Raw genomic sequence first — 22,454 nt, forward strand, 5'->3', positions numbered from 1 at the left:
CATAGATACCAAGCTCCAAACAGTGTTTCATTACCGTTTATATAACTATGAGTTCTCTTACAAAACGTAGTATGCGCTGTCGTTGAGTGTAATTGTATTCTGAAATAACGGGATACATGACATGATCAGGTTGATGAAAGAAGGTAAATTCTGGAGATATTAGATTTCTGTCTTTGTATCCACTACAGACCGCCAGTATAAAGTGACCGAACAAGAAATTACAATCTGGTCAGTGTTAAATTTGTGATAAAACATGTGATTTACGTCAGAGACCATATAATAGAAATCGGTTATATGGTCTCTGTTTACGTTTGATTGTCTTTCTTATTTCTTGAATCATTCTTTTTATATGCAGAGATTATGATTATTGTATGTCAGTGACTAATCTAATTACTGGAAATATCAATCAGCTTTACACACATTTCATCCAACGTCTACCGGCAAATCAGTGAAAATATATACTGGACATTATAGTACAGTATACACATCTTTCTGAGAAAGCGGAGATGTACAATCTCGAGAAAGAGGGAGTTTCTCTCTCCCTCTCTCTCTCTCTCTCTCTCTCTCACACACACACACACACACACACACACACACACACACACACACACACACACACACTTGCGACTTCAGACTTCAGAAAAATGTGCACTATTAAATCATATAATCATCGCTGCTAAAAGACACTTTTACATATAATTTTGCTCTAAAAAAGTACCGAAAACTGGATAGTTTCTTAAAGCTTTTAAAAGATGCATGTACACTCAAGGTTGAAAAGTTTATTTCCAAAACAAATAATAATTTTGCTAAATTTTATCAAAAGTTGTCTCCATTATTTCCAGTACTTGAACCTGATGACCCTTGTTAATATTAATATTTATTTTTTACTTTATTCATCTTTTTTATACTAAACTCGTAGTTAAAAACATTTAATTAAAGTGCGGTAGTTTAAAATCATCTTTGATTAAAAACCGACCTGCTTAAGGACAGAAACTGTTCCTTTTGCATGCATACGATGATTAGAATAGATTAGAATAATTGTTTAATATCTTTTTAGGAATTTGTGTTACATCAGCAGAGCTAACGACACATCGGAGAGATAGATTTATGCATAACATATTTAGGTAAATTCATTGATTAAATATCTTCAAATTTGTTTAAAAGAGATGTGGTACTTGGAATAAAGGATGTGCAGGCTGTCTCAGTTTTCACAATTGGAACTGTGTAGCGGCGCCCCCTGATGGAAGGTTCTTGTATTCCGAATTTACGTCGTGAGTTGGTTACGTCCCATAGTGCCTATAGTCCCAATCTGCCTAAATCACAATCTGCCTTTAAAAATATTGTAGGCACTTTGGGAAATGTTTTTTACCCCTTGAAGTAATGGAACAGCCCAACTATCAATGGACGACGGGCGTGTTGATTGTAGTAAGGGTCTCTTTTTCATAAGCATCAACGCCACACAACCACCCCCCAGTGGAATCTGAGGACGAGGTTCGACGCCTTAGCAGACTACGTCAGGGCGTACAGGAAGACGTCACGTCTACCCAGCAGCTGTATGAAGAGGAACTGGCCGAGGTTGCTGACCCAGGATCTGTCTGGTCGTACTCGAGTGTCAAGTCGTCTATCTATCGACACGGAAGCAAAGTCCTGCCCAAGTCACTGGCTGAAGTTCAGCTTGAAGGACCATGGGCATACACTTAAGATGGAAAGGAATTCCTGTGCATTGGTGATGGGAACGACGACGAGATGTTTGGATGCTTCTTTCATTATACGCAGGTCATGTGGAGAAACGTAGCTGAGGAGGGACTGGCGAAAGACTACAATGACAACCCACAAGTTCAAACTCATGTCAGGAGAGCAGCCGCCTTTCCATTACTTCCTCGAGACATGGCGCAGGACACTTGGATCGCTGCCATGGAAGAAGACCCAGAGTCAGACAAGGTCAGGAACTTCAATGACTATGTCACGAGTACATGGCTTGACTACGAAGGGCACTTTATCGTATGGATCTGGACGCATAATGAAAATATAGGACAAAGGACAAACAACCACTTGGTAGGATGGCACCTGAAACTGAAGAACCTCATCACCAATGCCCACCCACACATCTACCTCTTCATCACAAACATAAAGAAGATAGAAGCAGCAAACAAAACCAAGTGTGCCCAGCTTGACTGTGGTGCCCTTCCTAAGTCTCGGAAGCGTGTTTACAGAGAACTCGATGCGACTTAAGGAACACCTGTAGAGCGGCAGAAAATCACTTCTTCAAGATCTGGATGCTGCAGGACATCTTATCAAGTTGGCTCATTGAAATACTATCATAGTGAACTCTGAAACCAGTGTACAAGTTACTGACCAGTGTTAAAAATGAAACGGTGAAAACTGTTATACTACATCATTATTATTTATATCATTGTTTATTATGTATTATCACTGGTTCCATGTCTGAAAATAAATGGAATTCTCTGAACAATAAAAAAAATTGTTGGATCTTTGGAGGCAGAGTGGGAATACACCCAAGAAGTACACGGGTAGGTTCATTCAGCAACTAACAGGTGAAGTCCATTTTAACGGGGGTTAGAACAGGTCAGCTCATTAACCACATGTCCCGACCACTGGACCATATCATGTTGTTTTAAGCTGCAGGCAGATTGGGACTGTAGGCACTTTGGGAAGACGCCCGTGAGTTGGGTCAGATATAAGTTTAACAGCTTGATTTCACGATTTGCCTCTCATATATTGATGATAGACATTCAAATATAACTGCAGCTATTCTACTTGCAGTGTTAACAATTTTGTCTATTCTAGATTTGAGATGAACTGAAAGTGAGCGCGTATAGTTTTAAGCCACACTCAGCAATATTCCAGCTATATAACGACGGTCTGTAAGTAATACCAGACCATGGACAGAGAGAGACCCGTACCAACAATGAAAGGAAACTGAAAAAAATATCCTGAATAAATGCTGCAAAAAGTGATGACATCTCAGATTGGCTGACATTAAAAGATCTTAGTTTGTGCATGAGACGAAGACGTTGCAGACACTTGTTGTATAGTATTACTAATATTACTTGGTCAGGCTCGCTGACCTAGTTGACACATGTCATCGGTTCCCATTTGCGCAGATGCTCATGTTGTTGATCACTGGATTGTCTGATCCAGACTCGTTTATTCACAGACCGCCGCCATATAGCTGGAACATTTCTGAGTGCGGCGTAAAACTAAACTCACTCGTATTTATAAGTAGGAATTCGAAATACACACAACTGACTAGGGACCCAACCAGACAACCATTCATATGTGCCCCTAATCAGCAATTAGACTTGTTATAATTTAGTAACGAGAATATATTCTGAGTGTATTATTTGAAGTAATTTGATCAGTTTTTTTTGTTTTTTTGTTGTTTTTTTTCATTTTGCGGCGGGCTGGGTGTATCCTTGTTGAGACCGCTTGGTCTGTTAAGGAACAACTTGATATATATACTATTTATTAGTTACTACCCATTGTATCTTCCGATGGCAGTGCTTGTGATTTCGGTCTGTAATGTTAAAACGCATCTCTAAGACGGGGCGGTGGGGTAGCCTAGTGGTTATAGTGTGCGATCGTCACGTCTAAGGCACGGGTTCGATTCCCTACATGGGTATTATGTCGTGATATTGCTGGATTATTGCTACAAGCGGCGTAAAACCCAACTCACTCACTCACTCTAAGTTCAGTTGTATTATCCGATACTAGTAGAGATTATACAAATGTATACCGGCATCGTTTTACCACGTTTTTACACTCTTATCACATTCCACAAAATGCCACTAGAAAAACTGAGAATTGAAATTACTTTTTTTATACCGACACTAAATTTTAACTACAACAGGAAAGGATGCTAATAACTGCAATTTTATTGGTGTTTCACTACTCAACCACACCATTCGCAGGAAAATGCTTTTGAAGTAAGAAATATTAGAACGCACATTATTTCCTTGACGGATGATCCTTACATTAAACAGCAGAATGTATTAAAATGAACCAATGCTCGACAATAGGATATATTTTGACTATTTTGAAAATATGTCACGTTATCGCGTCATCGCCCTCTGGTAAAATACGAAATGTAATTCAGTGCGGACAATGTGACTACTCGATAAAAGGGCAAAATGTCTCTTTGTTGTAATGTTGCTCTGGGTCTTCTTCACGCAAGGAGACAATGTCTCTTCTAATGTTACACATATACATTCATAAATTAAATTCTTAATGTTCCTGAACACTGCACGTCTGTCGTGCCTGGTGGCGTGCATCGGATTGGATCAAGGTGACAGTGACTAGGTCGCTTGTCACACCCTGACTTAACGTCCAGGGCCCGTTCAACAAAGCTCTCTTAGCTCTAAGATGATCTTAACTCCAACTTTAACAGAGATTTACGACAGTCGTAGCACTATGATCGCTTTGAGGAACGGGCCCCTGGCAGACAAAGAATACAGCTGGACAACGGCTGTCTCACACGGTAAGTCACGTGATGCGCCTATCAATGAGACTACCGATACGTGGTTAAATATATTAATTTATGATTCTTTTTTCAAATATTAACAAGTGGTTTAGTAGGTTATGAATGTTAACACATTTTTCTTGTTTTACAAGTTAGGGTTCTTTTTATGAAGTATTTCGGTTGAGATGAATGCTATTGATTTCACTTTTTTACACATATCATTTAAACTGTTTTTCGTCATGATCTGAAAATCGCAATGTCCGTATGTAAATTAAACCAATTGTGTATTGGAGTTACCAGTAAAGTAAAAACCGAAATTAAAACTTCTCTGTATCTAATTCGACACCACATGGACTTTTCAACATTTCAATTGGTCATGTGCCTCGATCTACGCACCTGGGACACGATGACGCGTTGCAAACAAGTCAGAGAGTCTGACCACCCGATCCCGTTAACCCTACGACAAGCATGGGTTAATGATGACCAATTATAACCGTATCTTCAAGGGTTTATGTAACACGGTAAATATGAAGTGTAGGAGGTTGTTTAAGTGAGTGAGTCTAGTGAGGGTGAGTGTAGTGAGAGGTGTGGATGTGAGGGTGGGTGAAGTAAGGGGTGTGGATGTGAGGGTGAGTGTAGTAAGGGGTGTGGATGTGAGGGTGAGTGTAGTAAGGGGTGTGGATGTGAGAGTGGGTGTAGTGAGGGTTGTGGATGTGAGGGTGAGTGTAGTAAGGGCGTTGACGTGAAAGTGAGTCTAGTGAGGAACGTGTGGATGTGAGTGTAGTGAGGTGCTCTAGATGATAATTCAAGCTAACATTCACACACAGAGGCACATACAGACACACACAGACCCAGACAGACACACAGACACACACACACACACACACACACGCACGCACGCACACACACACACACACACACACATACACACAAGAAGATCCGGCGTATGTATATATCTACCTAGATGTTTTCAAACCGTATGATCTTATGTTATATAGAATGGAAAGTAAGAGAGAAAGAATAAGAAATTAAAGAAACCTTTCGTTCCCAATTATTTTCGATGTGAAACCCAGCAAACAACAAGCCCAAACAGAATGAAGCGGATGTATAATCTGCAGTTAGGGCGCCCGCTTTGCAGTATTGACCAAGATCCTTTTCGCAGAGTGTAGATAATGAATGGTGAATTCTTTTGCTATGGAACACTGAATTATGAGGGAATCCTGAACTTGTTTACAATTTTCTACATCAGATTTCAGTAATATATAGAATATCAAAATATACAGACTGAGTATTTACAGAACATTTATAGAACATTAATAAATGTGGCTTCGCGCTTTATATTCTGAACATACCAGAGAGTGAGAATTTGCAGTACCGTACCTCTTAAGTAAGCATCCTTTGCAAAATATCACACTGACAGACGCACAGACACACACACGCACACGCGCGCACACACACACGCACACGCGCGCACAAATACTGGAATACCACACTGCCCTTCTACGTATATTCCTTTACAAAAGCAACAACCATGTGTATCAGAGTGCGTTCTGAACTCCATGTATGCTGATGAGCTAACGAAAACAGGGCCCACATACACAAAGCGATCTTAGCACTGCGACTATCTTATACCTATGTTGGAGAATGGGAGTTACACTCACTGTAGCGCTAAGATCGGTTTGTGCAAGTCAACACAGGTGTTATTCTAAAACATGAAGTATAGTAAGGGTCTGTCCATGTTCGCATGGTCTGCAAGGTTTGTGGGTTTTTTAAACAGTTAAACACTGAGGATTTTTTTCTTGAAAATTACCCTCTGTATATGAATGGGCACTATACTTAGTTCATTTCAACACTTGCAAGCGAAGGAGTTTATAACTACACCATACTACCATAACTACACGTGGGGGTATTGTCAGGTTCGCTGTCTTAGTTGGCACATATCATCGCGTCCCAATTGCCTATATCGATATTCATCGTATTGATCACTTGATTGTCTGGTTCAGACTCGATTATTTACAGACCGCCGCCCTATAGCTGGAATGTTGCTTAGGGCGGCGTAAAACAACAGCCAACCTTTAGGCGTGATAAATGCAGCACAATTACAACCTCTGATTTGGATACGGGCGAGTAATGTTTTGAAATCACATTATAATGGCTGTTAATTGCAATTTTAATAATGTTGACATATTAAATGCCTAAAAGAGGTTTCGGATACGAGCTAGTAATATTTTTAAATTACATCATCATGCAAGTTGTAACGGCTATTAATTGTAACTTTAATAATTTTGACATATTAAATATCTAAAACAGGTATTTTGAGTTCAATTTCCATAATGATTTCCTGTCCTCACATCCTGAGCTGTTGGACTTGCAACGTATTGCGGCCAACAACGCCCGTCCCCCGCCCCCACTTTATAGTAATAACAAGCTATTCATCAATGCTATTTAATCTTTGACGACCCAAACAAATCCCCTGATGACAATGTCAGTGCGCTGGGTCAGGGAAAATTGGTATTATTTGGCTGTATAAGTATTTCCCCAATCACCAAGCGGGGTTTTATATGTCAGCCACATTTCATAATACTCAATTCCCCAAATGCCAAAAGGTTATACTGATACTTCTAATGATATTCTATGTTGTGAAAATATCTGTAGTCAAGCGGGGTTTTATATGTCAGCCACATTTCATAATACTCAATTCCCCAAATGCCAAAAGGTTATACTGATACTTCTAATGATATTCTATGTTGTGAAAATATCTATTATTAAGATCCGGGGTACAATAGGTCTTCAGCAAGCCACGCATGTCACAAACGGGGACTATATATGCTTGTCGTAAGAGGCGACTAACACGATCGGGTGGTCAGGCTAGCTGACTTGGTTGTCATCGGTTCACAATTGCGCAGATCGATAGTCATGCTGTTGATCACTGGATTGTCTGGTCCAGAGCGATTATTTCCACATAGATGGAAATTTGCTGTGTGCCACGTAAAACCAAACTCACTCACTCCCTCTTCTTCTGCATACTCAGTTTCATCTTAACTTCTGCATGGTTCCAACTGGTGAGGAATGATTACACGATGCCTGGTGAGGAATGGGTTGAAAAACATGGCTGTCACTACCATTGTTGATCCAACGACAGACTCTCGGTGCGTGAATAAATCGTTAAAGTTATTGTTGTCTGGAGATTAAATTCATATTTTAATTCACACTTAATAAACAGTTTCAGTTTCAAACACAAAACACACACAGTAATTTACGTATTTACAGCTCATGGTTAAATATGTCACTGCATTAGCCATACTAAAGTTCATAAACAACATATAAAGTAAAGCAATATTTAAAACGCCAAATACTCTATATGTATGTGACTACATCTTCCCGAAAATATAGATCTATTGCACATGTATGTACCTCACACTCAAACGCTGTCGATGTTGCAGTAGGTTCAATATATAAGACATCGAGAAATATAGCCGGGTTCGATTCCCCACATTGGTACAATGTGTGAAGCCCTTTCTGCCGTGATATTGCTAGAATATCGCTCGAAAGCGGCGTAAAATTAGATTCACTCACTCGAACTATAGATGTGTGGTATACGTACAGACAAGATAAATACAAGTAAGACAAATCAAGACGAAAATGGAATCTATTTGTAACTGGTAAGATGAAGAAGAAGACTTTAAATAGAAGTTGCCGATCCAGTGTTCTTTTTCATAATACATCTGGATGACCACATGCTTCTGTGGTAAATGCATGTGGAGCAAACTGTAAATAGGATATAAAAAATCAGATAAGAAGGAAAAGAATGAAACACATGTCAATACAAGTGTTGCTTTCTTCACCTCCAGGTTTCTTCTTATATTAAGGTACATATTGCACTGTGGGTGAAATTCTGTGAATAAATACAGGAACATTTGTACTTTCATGTGTTCCCTTATTTGTTTCCATGAATATATATCAAAAGGAATGCAAGTATACAGAACCGTGGTAAATGTCTGTGGAACATATTATGCCATGTGGAATTAAGTACAAAACAGAGAAACCTAAGGAAATGCGAAACAAGAACATGCAGCGGTGTGTAGGTCAAAGAAACTTTAAATCCAATAAGACGTGTAGGCAAAACTATAATACGGAATTATGGTTCACGTACAATTTCGTTAGGGAAAAAGGTACACGCTACACATATAATTTACGTGTGTTTATTGTTTAATATAGCTACAGTTTACGGCACTTGAAGGCCACTTTAAGCGACCACAGCTGCATGTGCAGTGTATTTAATGGTTAACTTGATGATCGTCATTATGAGGACTTTGATGCTGTCGTTGCCCGACGTTCAGCTGCTAGAGCGTGTGATCCATTCTGTTTTCATTATAAAAAGAAATTTATAAATATAGGTTTCATGTGTATACCTAAAACCGATCGAAAACAATCATCATCATAGTCGTCGTCATCATCATCATCATCATCATCATCATCATCATCACCATCATCATCATTAAATACGACTACAGCAACATGGACTAGCATCATCTACATACAAGAAACAATACCTGTAACATATGTTTGTAAAGACTGTAGACTTTCTCGCCCCATTGATGACACAAGACACATGCAGATGCAACACACTTAATAGTCAGTGGTTCACCTTGAATAAACAGCCAAGGAAGTATTAGTATACTGCAACCAAGGAAGTATTAGTATACTGCAGCCAAAGAAGTATTAGTATACTGCAACCAAGGAAGTATTAGAATACTGCAGCCAAAGAAGTATTAGTATACTGCAGCCAAGGAAGTATTAGTATACTGCAGCCAAGGAAGTATTAGTATACTACAGCCAAGAAAGTATTAGTATACTACAGCCAAGAAAGTATTAGTATACTACAGTCAAGGAAGTATAGGTATACTACAGCCAAGGAAGTATTAGTATACTGCAGCCAAGGAAGTATTAGTATACTGCAGCCAAGGAAGTATTAGTATACTACAGCCAAGAAAGTATTAGTATACTACAGCCAAGGAAGTATTAGAATACTGCAGCCAAGGAAGTATTAGTATACTACAGCCAAGGAAGTATTAGTATTATACTACAGCCAAGGAAGTATTAGTATACTACAGCCAAGAAAGTATTAGTATACTACAGCCAAGGAAGTATTAGTATACTACAGCCAAGAAAGTATTAGTATACTACAGCCAAGGAAGTATAGGTATACTGCAGCCAAGGAAGTATTAGTATACTGCAGCCAAGGAAGTATTAGTATACTGCAGCCAAGGAAGTATTAGAATACTGCAGCCAAGGAAGTATTAGAATACTGCAGCCAAGGAAGTATTAGTATACTACAGCCAAGGAAGTATTAGTATACTACAGCCAAGGAAGTATTAGTATACTTCAGCCAAGGAAGTATTAGTATACTACAGCCAAGGAAGTATTAGTATACTGCAGCCAAGGAAGTATTAGTATACTGCAGCCAAGGAAGTATTAGTATACTGCAGCCAAGGAAGTATTAGTATACTGCAGCCAAGGAAGTATTAGAATACTGCAGCCAAGGAAGTATTAGTATACTGCAGCCAAGGAAGTATTAGAATACTACAGCCAAGTAAGTATTAGTATACTGCAGCCAAGGAAGTATTAGTATACTACAGCCAAGGAAGTATTAGTATACTACAGCCAAGGAAGTATTAGTATACTACAGCCAAGGAAGTATTAGTATACTACAGCCAAGAAAGTATTGGTATACTACAGCCAAGGAAGTATTAGTATACTGCAGCCAAGGAAGTATTAGTATACTACATCCAAGGAAGTATTAGTATACTACATCCAAGGAACCAATTTGTATACTAGTAAATCAAATTGCATACGGTATTAGGTTTGTCACTCACACTGCTGAAATATTGCTAAAAGCGGCGTAAAACCATACTCACTCACTCATGATACAGATAAACCACGACGAAATGGTGGAGCAAAATGACATCAGTGTGTTTTTTGTATATATTGTGACAACTGTTTGCATCAACTACTAAAGACAACAACCAAATGTATGGCTTGCTGAAAAAGAACACCACAAAGAAGCAATCGGCAACAGCAACCATTTTGAGCAATTTATTTACACCGTCCGCCATGCGTCAACTCCAGCGAACCGCACTCTTGCACACCAAACGTACCAACACAAACAAGGTTCATCAAGAAACGTTCCAATCTCTAACAACAATATCCACCATCGACCACAGCAACGAACATCTACCGCGCCCACCTAGAACAGTTCCCTGTCAACACAGTACTCCATCAACCAACACCAACAGATAGACAGACAGACAGACAGACAGACAGACAGGCAGGATGATAGATAGATAGATAGATAGATAGATAGATAGATAGATAGATAGATAGATAGATATTATTTCCTCCAGTGGAAAGAGGATGCAGTTATATTTTACGTTATGTGATTAAGATGGATAAGTGCTTTAGTCAGGAATGCCCATATACATGCAAGTGTTTTAAGAAGTATCCTAATAAATCGACTTACAATAATTATTACTTCTGCTCAAACATCCCATTCTAGTTCCATAATATATTCTATCGGACATCCACCAAGTAAAAATGCAAGAATAACATCATCGATCGTCTTGATCTCTAATCTTAACAAAAGTATCTACATCTAGAATATCAGATATGGAGTTAAAGAGTTCATTTCGGTCATTCATATTAATGGTACATGACACAAACACGTGCTTTACAATATCATTGTCGACAGTTGTACAATAGCATTCTTTTAAAACGAGTTTATCTGATCCATAGAATACAAGTCTTGCAATATCAGTGAACTGGCCATTTTTCTCTGTGGCTAGCATACAGATATAATGTTCCTTACTAATATATCTTGACAGACTCGATGAGATTTAATCACGACATTTGCAGCACTGGACCAGTTTTTCTTATTAATAAATGCCAGCGCCAACAGACATGAACCCTGTCCACTAAGAACAGTTCCAGTCACTGTCAACACTCTAACCCGTCCCTGACCACAATGTCCACTATCAACCAACGCAAAATGACATCTACCCTTTTCAACAAGAACGGTTCCAGTCACTGTCAACACTCTAACCCATCAACAACACCAACCAATATCTACCCTGTCCATCAAGAATAGTTTCAGTCCCTGACCACAATGTCCACCATCAACCAACGTCAACTGACATCTACCCTTTTCACCAAGAACAGTTCCAGTCTTTGGTGACAATCTCCACCTTCAACCAACGCCAATATACCCTGTTCACCAAGAACAGTTCCAGTTGCTGGCCAAAATGTGCACCATCAGCCAACGGCAACTGACATCTACTCTGTTCACCAAGAACAATTCTAGTCTCTGGTCACAATATCCACCATCAACCAACGCCAAAAGACATCCACCTAGAACAGATTCAGTCCCTAGCAAAAATATCCATTATTACAGAAAGTCAATCATTTTAACCTCGTCCACCAAATACAGTTCCAATTCCAAGTCACAATGTCCACCATCAACCAACACGTACATCGTCAACCAAGAACAGTTCCAGTCCCTGGCAACAAAGTTCCAGGCCAGTACATGGTACACCAATTCCAAGCCACAATGTCCACCATCAACCAAAATCTATATCGTCCACCAAGAACAGTTCCAGTCAAGTACATGGAACAACGTCCACAGCCAGGCACGATCACTTCCAGGTTGTCGTCATACAGCTGGCATAAATACAGGTGCATCAATTCCATACCAATTAGAGCATGTGCAAAGCCAACAAAAAAGCATTGTCAATAACAACAACAACGCTATTCATCACGAATAAAACAAAAACAGGATGGCGTCACAAGCGGCATCATCAGCTTCAGATGACGCCACAGGCGAAAACAGCCCTCGTGCCTACGCACCAAGGAGCGCCAGATTGTCAATGATAACTACCGATGACACACCGATACGTCAGGGTCAGATGAAATGTGAAACGTGTGTGGACGAAATAAGTGCATGGAAAGATCAGGGAGTAAATTACTTGGAATTGGCGCAGGGAGAGCAACTGTGTCGCCGTATGGAATTACAGTAAGTGGGTTTTAATTGCCCAATTGAACTTCATCTCACTCATATAAGACAGATTCCCGTTCCAACAACTGGCAGTAACACAAGACAGTGGATAACAAGCTGACATGACTGGTTTGATCTGTGGGATCCTCTTGTCATGGGCTGCACTGTGTGGTAGGTACTCATTGTAGTCCTTTCAATACCTCGTAAGTTACGATATGGAAGCTAACCCGCAGAAGATATACTGGCCTCCACACACCGTACCCATGTGCGGAATCGAGCGGCCCTAAAATACTTCAGTATCAGTATTACAACGCACGCACGTATTCGCGTCAACAATTTGCGTTACTTCCATGCATAACCTGTATTTGTAGGGCTCTTGGGTAACCTAATGTAAAAGCGCCGATGGTTAAACTAATGGTTCTTCACGCTGAGGTCCGAGTTCGATTACCTATATGGGTAAAACGAAAACTGAGTACTGTAACTATACCACATGTTAGATCGGGCTCAAACATAGTATCACTCGCAAATTTTAGGATATTTCCATGTTTCATTTGTGCCAAATATTTATTACATTTGTATTTTGTCGTGATTAAAAGTTGCTATTAACGTTTAACCAAGCGTAGTGATATTGTTGTGTTTTCGCTTTATAAATCAAGCATTAGCATGTCTGTAAGAAGTTTTGTGTTTATGAATACTTCTTACAATATACTACAATACACACCGCAATACATGTAAATGCTTTCGCATCGCTGTTTATAGCAATGTGAACATTCTCTGCAATACCCACCCCTAAAAGTAACGTTGTTTTCGTGTCATCGCTCACTACAACCATCGGTTCAAAATCTGTTATTTACAGGCGTTCGGAAAATTAAAAATGGAATTAAACGAAAACCATACGATAACCAAAAAAGATAATGTAAATGTTATTTTGATATGTTAGTTTTGTGTATGCCAATGGTTAAAATATTTATAAAATGTGGGTTGAAGAACACTTCATTATATGTGTTTGAGTAAGTGTAGTGTAATGGCAGGCAGTATCAAGGCTCCAGAAAGGCTTAACACAATGTACCTACGCTGTAAATCGAACCCGGGCATTAGAACCGGTAAAAGAATGCCTGACTACTTTGCCACCCAACACTCCCTATAAATGGAATACAGGTTTCTGAAGCTTTTAACAAACACTACTATCACTGAACTGCAATACTTTAACACAGACAGTGGAGTGCTTTTTTACCTTTTCGACAACAAATTCTGGCAAGGATTGACTATTGTAATAGTTTGCTTGTAGGGCAACAAATCAGAAGGCTGCAAAACATCCAAAGCTCGGCAGTTAAAATCTCCTGTTCTGTCACATCACTCCAGTAATCAGGTATCTCCATTGGCTCCCTGTCAAGGAACGGATATATCATAAGATGTTCATCCTCACATATCAGTGTAGAAATGATACAGCTCCTGGTAATCTGTGTGATCTGGTGGAAGACTATGTCCCTATGAACTCTCCGTTCCAGTGATCAAATGCTACTAAAGGTCTCCAACATCATGCTCAAGACATTTGGCGGAAGATCCTTTGCACATAGTGCTGCCGTTGAAAAGAACGCTCTCCCATTTATCTGAAATCAGCTCTAACTCTAACTTGCTTCAAGAGGCGTCTTGAGACCAACATGTCCAGTAGAAATAGATTGTAAACATGTGATATATATGAACTCTGTTAGCGCTTTGAGCACACATTATTATTACTATCAATTGGGGATCGTTTGGACAATATGAGGGCTACATATTGACAAGTGCTGTTTGACAAACCTTTTGCGACGAAATATGTTGATCAGGTATTACGTTAAGAGGGATTATTTTCTTGAATGTGTACATATTATTTTTTAGAGTGACGTATTGATAATTCAACCACGATTTTAACAGAAGCTCACTTTCCTAGTACAGTATATTCTTTCGGTCGGTAGGCATTTCAAATAAATGAAATCAGAATAAGAGGTCACCAAGTACAGAGAGCTGCTAACTACAATATACAAGCCTGTGTTGCAGACGCGACTAAATTTACAGCTTGAAGTATACAGTGTATGTCAAATATATCCAGCTGACCACGAAATAGCCGCATTTATCATTATTCTGACTGTGGGAGAGGTAATGATTTGCGTATTAACTGTAACAATGTAACTCAAGAATGTTTGTACTACTGTTAACCCGTTATCGATTGGAAGGTTACATCAAGCTACAGTTAACAACCCATGCTATTGTACGCTTGGACGATATATACTGAGGGAAAATAATAAGCGATCACATGAAAGCGCAAGTGTTCCCTTATTTTCTTCCAGGTTTCTTCACAAGTTATGCGAGATAAAACTTGTGAAGAAACCTGGAAAAAAGTTAAAACCACTTGTCCTTTTATGTGATCCCTTATTTTTTTCTCTCAGTTTATATGTGTATATGTGTATATGACTTGTTTAACGTGTAACTCGTATCAACGGTTCCTGTCATATGATTGTACAGCTGACACCTCTATTATTTCCGATTCTAATAACTGCATGTCAGTTAATGTTTGCCTCTTGTCCTTCTAAGAACCAAGTAGATCCGGGTTAGAATTGAACTTCAGTAACCCATGCTTGTCGTAAGAGACGACTAACGGGATCGGGTGGTCAGGCTCGCTGACTTGGTTGACACATGTCAACGGATCCCAGTTGCGTAGAACGATGTTCATGCCGTTGATCACTCGATTGTCTACGTCAGACTCAATTATTTACAGACCGCCGCCATACAGTGCGGCGTAGAAGTAAACTCAATCACTCACTCGTAAGTATAATACTGTTAAATACAGAGAGAGTTTGTATTTACGGTTATTGTAAATTATCCCAGTAAATGCCCAGTAATTATGAAGGTGTAGGATTGTGGACAACTTAACGCCTCATACAGAAACAAATAAAAATAACCGTGTTATAAGACATATCAGGGATGGGTGATAAGACTCTCCACTCCATGTTCATGATGTTGATCACTGGATTGTCGGGTCCAAAATCGATTATTTACAAACTGCTGCCTTATAGCTGGGATATTGTTGAGTGTGGCGTTAAGCAACCAAATCAAAGAAATGGCTTTGTGGGGTTTTTTTCCAGTTCGGTAACGTGATGTTTGTCTGGGGACAACAGACATGGGGTTCACATGCATACCATTATGGTTTCTCTGAAGCGGTTCAACGGCGTGACAAATAAACCACTGGACTCATTCACCAGGATCAGAATACACTAAGCTAAGATAATGCTGACGTAACAAAACATTCTCTGACTTCAATAAGAAAATACAGCGGAAAAATAGTAAAATAATAACATGAAGTTTAAGTTCATTTCTGTTCTGCAAGGCAAAGGATTTCTTCTGGAACGGGTACTTCAAATTACCTATTGCTTAAAACAGGCTCCGATTCAAAACTTAAACGACTTGACATGTTTGTCCTGAAGCAAATAACAGTTTGTTTGGGCCTAATCAAATGAATGCACCGCGTTAACACGGCATGGGGTTCAGTTATTATCAACGAGTCGCATAGATCTCCGAGGTCATTATGTTACGACGGGGTAATTTGGCACCCACGATGATGAGCGTTCCCATAGTGGACCGCGCTTTCCTAAGGATCCCTTCTTTTTAATTAAGTATTAAAAAAGAAATAAAGAGAATGTGAAAAAAAACGTCAGTTCAATAAAGTTACATTTTTCACAAGAAGCACGGTACTGCGCAGTAGACCACCCACGCCATTGATGCAAATCACAATGACGCGAGTGTCATGGCAACCAAGCACTGGCACAAACATTCACAGACACACAAACAACACAAAGACTATACCAGGTACATTCCAACCATAATACCGAAAGCACATAATCAATTCTAACACCACTACACTAACAATCCTACATTTACAGCCACACACAAGCAACACGTACACCACCACACCACCAAACGTATATTAACAACCCAAACAAACAACACGTCATCGCCATGCCAGATCACAGATCTCTCTCTCTTTCTCTCTCTCTCTCTCTCTCTCTCTCTCACGCACTGTGAAATATATCTCTTTCACATATTTAGATATCTCACACACTCACACAGATCTCTCTCTCTCTCTCACACACACACGCACTGTGAAATATATCTCCTTCACATATTTAGATATCTCACACACTCACACAGATCTCTCTGTCTCTCTCTCTGTCTCTCTCACGCACTGTGAAATATATCTCCTTCACATATTTAGATATCTCTTACTTAAAGATCTCTCACACACACTGACCTATATATATTTCACATGATCTCTCTCTCATTCCCTCTCTCTCGCTCTCCCTTTTTCCTCTCTCTCCTCACACACTCTCTATCTATCTATCTATCTCTCTCTCGCACACACACGCGCGCGCGCGCGCGCACACACACACACCACAAATAACACTAACACTATTTTACAAGCCGTTACGTGACCACATTTCAAATTTAAATAGAAACTAAGCTACTCACTCACGCACTCACTTTGTTTCAGCAAGCAGTCCCTCCTTCCTGGCTCGACGTCAGGCGTCTATCGGAGGCTGTGATCAAGTGAGCATCATGATAGCACAAGAAAATTGCTACGGGCCCCTAATGAATGTCAGCCAAATGCAGCCTCCGAGCGGGGACAATGTGTTTAATGACATCGAGGCATCATGCAGGTAATTTTTACAGAATACTGTCAAGCAAACGCTTATTGGTGTCATTTTAGAGGCAAAGATACGTTTTTGAAACTGAAATGCCTTTTAATGCATAATGATACAACGATGAAATAGATACGAGCATAAAAGAAAAATAAAGAGGAAAAACTGGAATTTTTGGAAAAGGAGACAAAAACTGTAATAACGAAGGATTAGGCCAATGGTCATAAGCTTTTGAGCAATATTCCATTAATATCACCAGAAATGGGCCTCTCATATCGTACCCATGTCGGGAATCGTTGGAGGTAAGCAATGGTAGGCGACGGAATGTCTTTGAGCAGGTGACCGTGTTTGCCGGTTTGACTCTTGAGAGTTTCTAAGACATCAGTCCTGCTTCACGAGGCACATGTGATACATGTGGTCTCACCTTAGACAAGTGAGTTTGTTCAAAATTGCCTCCTCTGTTCACCCAGCAGAAAATGAGAACCCATTTTGATAAAGATCACGTGACTACAACCTTCTAACTTCCAGCAGGCAGCTTGAGTTATCCGGGATAATAAAAAGAAGAAAAACAAATTTGTTTATTGATGTGTCCCGCAGCATACAACTAACCTACAGCCTATGAGACAATTGCTAAAAATCTACATAAAAATGTTGAACTTGTTAATACAAGACTTAAACATTAAAATATTGATGCATGTATGCATATCATTGAGATATCATTGAAATCGAATGGTAATCAATTTAGAAACAGTGTTGTCCCCTCCTTCTGGGTACTGATTTGACCATCTAAAGATCATACTTTCTAATCTGGTTTGGTCCAATTTCTGTGGTTTTCTCTAACGCTTACTCTAAATATGAAAACAAATCAATCTTTTGGTTTGTTAAAGACTGTCCAACCCATGTTTTTACGGATGGTCAAATTTGGGCTTTCAATTCCTACACCTAAAACTAATCCACGTGCAGGATTCTGGACAGATTGGTACATCCAAGCTGTTTGATATTGCCGCACCATATAAAAAGATGGGCTGATTTGAGTTTCTGTATAGGGTGTTATAAACGTCATCAGGGAAGCCACCGACAGCTTTAAATCTACGAATAAGAGTACCAAGTGCCCGACTTGCAAATGTAGCGTTTGCTGTAAATCCAAAATTCATGCCGCCAATCTCCGAGATATTTATGAGCATGTGCAAATTCTATATGACTCGCGTCAGTTCCGAAATAGAATTGGGATCGTATAACAACAGTTAGATGGCAATGAACCACCTTAGTTTTTCTAATGTTAGTGTGTGGAGTTCCACAACACTCAGTGTTGGGACCTGTCCTGTTCACACTTTATAATAAGACCCTTAGCAACATCATTGACTATCACGGATTCCATCGACACGTTTACGCAGACGATTCTCAGTTTTTCGATATGTTCAAGCCACAAACATCTGCACGAACTGATGCAAGCTCCAGAATGGCATTCTCCTGTGAGGATATCAAGAAATGGACACTACTCGTATCCTATCAGTCTGTCGCAACGCTAATTCTTTCCCAACTCGATTATTGAAACAGCTTCATTAGTGGAGCAGCAAAAACTGTGACATCTAAACTGAAGAGAATCCGAAACACAACAGCTCGAACCGTCTCACGAACGTGTAGATACGATCACATAACGCCTGTCCTTAAGAACCTACATAGGTTACCACTGGGAAACAGACTGAAGTTCAAAGTCCTCTGTCTCAATTATCAGCTCGTCTCAGACACAGCTCCTGCATACCCACGTGACATGACTGAGGTTTACCATCCCTCCAGGGCACCCTGATCCTCAACCTAATGAGGATAATATTCAGATTCTGATTACAACGTTCAGAAAGCAAAAAGGCAGGGGGAGTATTTAAATGAATTATTGTTATATGTTTCCAGAGATGTTGCAGAGGCAAACATATGTTTTGAAGACGAGATGAAGATATGTGGAAAAAGCGGAAGAACATTGGCGACTATGATGGCCAACACCTTTGAATATGTGTGTGGAGAGGGGCTTGAAAGTAAGTTTTAAAAAATCATATATTAAAAACTTACCGTATACCAAGACAAATGGGCCCGTGAAGGTCCCGGGGTAGAATAGGCCTTCAGCAACGAATGCTTGCCATAAAAGGCGACTATGCTTGTCGTAAGAGGCGACTAACGGGATCGGGTGGTCAGGCTCGCTGACTTAGTTGACACATGTCATCGGTTCCCAATTGCGCAGATCGATGCTCATGTTGTTGATCACTGGATTGTCTGGTCCAGGCTCCATTATTTACAGACCACGGCCATATAGCTGGAATATTACTGAGTGCGGCGTAAACTCACTCACTCACTCACTCATTCACCAAGACAAAGGTTGCATAAAGCACGAGATAATATACAGTCGTGTCTCATTCTTCCACCACTACTGTTTTATCTTACCTCACACATAAATGTCAATGTACCCCGCTTCCAAAAGCAACTCATTCGGTACTTCGTGGTGGTTACTTCTTTATCTCGCGTAACACTGAATCACCCATGATAAACAAATATCGAGGCTGCATCAACCCATGCCCCTCTCGTGTCCGGTGAGCAATTTATATCTCATCATATGGTCATATCACACTATATATAGTTATATCTCGCCATATACAGTCATATCTCACCATGAACAATCATATCTCACTATATACAGTCATATATCACCATATACAGTCATATCTCTCCACACACTGTCATATCTCACCACATACAGTCATATCTCTCCACACACAGTCATATCTCGCAATGTACAGTCATATCTCTCCACACACGGTCATATCTCGCCATGTACAGTCATATCTCACCATCTAAAGTCATATCTCACCATATACAGTCATATCTCACTCATCACCGTCTATAAGCAGTAATGTCTCTGTTCAGTTATGCTGTCAGAGTCCGACTGCTGGGCCCACGAAAATTTCACCTCGGATATTCTAGAGTGTTCGGCGATTATGGAAGCAGAATTTGCAAGACTGGGATATAATGGTTTTTGTAGGTAAGTATCCCATAACGGGGGCATTATCCATGTATATAGACAGATCAAGTGTCAGCCTTTCTGATATTAGCATTTCGGCTATATACAGGCCATAAATTCTCAGTGTTCTTTGGTGAGAAAAATACATGACACCATTCATTGTACATGCCACATGGGAGTGGGTTGGGAAGGTGGGGTGTCCTCTGTGGATTTGTAGCATGTACATTAAGTGACGCGTATACAGCCATCTCTCACCCACAGCAATGCCTCACTGCCATACTCTAGATCCTCGACTATGTTATATTTTACTACTAAATACTGAGTAGTATAAGGACTGAGGGTACGGGACCGCGTAAACGTATAGTTTATGTTTCTTTCACTACAGTGAGTGCTATATCGGTTAACCTATTCGAGCTTGACATTCACTGATTAATCCATCATTTGTGTGCGTCATTCCGAAATTCTTAGAAGCTGGTTGGGTATTTCGTTACTCACGTCGACTCACGCGCTCATTTAATTCAGCCCAGTTCGTGAAGAGATTCGGGTGTCAGGTCACCTAGAGCATTGCATGTTTGTTACGAGAGAGGACTACGGAGTCATGAAGCTGCGCTGATGCATGTTATGGCATCCCGGTATTCAGTGCTCATAATGTTAACCTCTGGATTGTCTTATCAAGTTTCCAGACTACTGTCATATGACTGGAATGGTTCGTCTTCACTAACCATGCTTGTCGCAAACAGCGACTAAAGGGATGGGGTGGTCAGACTCGCTGCCGTCTTTGACATATGTCATCGATTCCCAATTGTGTAGCTCAGTGCTCTGCTGCTATCAATGGTCCAGATTCGAGGTTTTCACAGACTGCCGACATGTAGCTGGAATATTGCTGAGTGCGGTGTAAAACAACAACGATTCAATCATTCTTGAAAAATCTTGAATCATTCTATGAAAAAGCCTACCTATACCTTGAATACACTGACTCTGATCACAAATATAATATGAAACATAATCATAGCAATATCAGAGATCAGAGATAAAACATCTGCTCCGATGTAAGTTAACAGAGTGCCTGTATCAAGAGAGGTTCCAGCAAACAAACCTTCATCAGATCAATTTGCCTGTTATTAAAGCAAGGGAAAAAGTAATATCATGTATTATAGCGTTAACAGATCAAGAAAAGAAAGTAAGAGGAATCCTTAAATATTCTGTATACATGTACATAACATTTATACATGGGCAATTATCTCTCAGTTCACAACCTACATATAAAGTACCGAGCCCAGACAGTTAAAAGGGGCAGTAAATGGTGAAATAAATTTCATTTACAACTATACAATAAATAGACATGTTTGGGCAAGTAAAATGCATTAGATGTCAATAAATAAAGGGTTTTTTCACACTCCGTCAAAGTAATGATTTTTGTTAACTGTTTGCTTGAAGAAGGGCGTTAGTTATTAATGATATGCAAAGTATGTTTGGGTTTTCTTCACAGCGTCACCAACAACTTCATTTGGTGCATTGGTGAAAGAATACAAAGCAAAACTGTGTGCTCGGAGGAGGCCGCTTGGTTTGTGCAGGAGTTATTCAGGAGGAGCATTCGACCAGCAGCTGACCTCATGAGCTGTCGCCTTCACACTAGAGCCATTAGTAAGTCACTAACTTCAGCAGTAACTGTTCAGAAAGCTGAAATCTCTAAGAAATTAGAAATCTGGTACAAGGTTGGAATCAATTAAAGTAAAGTAAAGTAAAGTAAAGTTAAGTTAAGTTACGTTAAAGTAGCATATTTGTCAGGAAGCCGTTATCTACAAGAAACCTTAAATATATCGAAAGCAAAAGTAGAAAGTAGAAATCTGTCCGAAAGCTGAAATCTGTCAAAAAACTGTAAGTTGTTAGAAAGCGGATATCTGTCAGAATTACCACTCAGCATATGAACCGAATATGTAAAGTAAATCTAGATAATAGATACTGCATGATTGCAGTGTTTGAGAATATCGTCCTCCTTGACAAGTGTTTCAGCTTGATTGCCACCCAGCTCGCAATTTATTCAATTTATCATACATCACAAATCATCTGTAGACAAATGACATTAATGTTGTTCATTTTCCAGGAGCTATTGTCGACGTGCTACGAAGAAAGTAACATCTTGAAATGCATCCCCATCAACCCGGGTTCAGAATTACAGCAATGTTGTATTCACAATTCAGAAACAAACTCTATATTTCTTATATTAAAGTCTATTGTCATTTACTA

General features: G+C 39.7%; 1 protein-coding gene across 1 annotated transcript; it reads left to right on the forward strand.

Annotated features, from left to right (window-relative positions):
- Nucleotides 1–12,587: 12,587 nt before the first annotated feature.
- Nucleotides 12,588–22,454, forward strand: LOC137265511 (uncharacterized). The gene is made up of 6 exons (XM_067800925.1): nucleotides 12,588–12,698; nucleotides 17,053–17,218; nucleotides 19,109–19,230; nucleotides 20,114–20,228; nucleotides 21,697–21,851; nucleotides 22,312–22,454. The coding sequence occupies exons 1-6, from the start codon at nucleotides 12,650–12,652 to the stop codon at nucleotides 22,341–22,343; spliced, it is 639 nt and encodes a 212-aa protein (XP_067657026.1). The 5' UTR covers nucleotides 12,588–12,649; the 3' UTR covers nucleotides 22,344–22,454.

This window comes from Haliotis asinina, chromosome 15, assembly GCF_037392515.1.
Source record: "Haliotis asinina isolate JCU_RB_2024 chromosome 15, JCU_Hal_asi_v2, whole genome shotgun sequence".
NCBI classification, from domain to species: Eukaryota; Metazoa; Mollusca; class Gastropoda; order Lepetellida; family Haliotidae; genus Haliotis; species Haliotis asinina.

Bases quoted from the DNA above. Each gene is read 5' to 3' on its own strand.
- LOC137265511 (XM_067800925.1), top strand. From the start codon at position 12,650: ATGACTGGTTTGATCTGTGGGATCCTCTTGTCATGGGCTGCACTGTGT. The intron at 12,699-17,052 runs GTAGGTACTCAT...ACTTTGTTTCAG, and splicing joins GTCATGGGCTGCACTGTGTG to CAAGCAGTCCCTCCTTCCTG. The intron at 20,229-21,696 runs GTAAGTATCCCA...TTTTCTTCACAG, and splicing joins GGATATAATGGTTTTTGTAG to CGTCACCAACAACTTCATTT.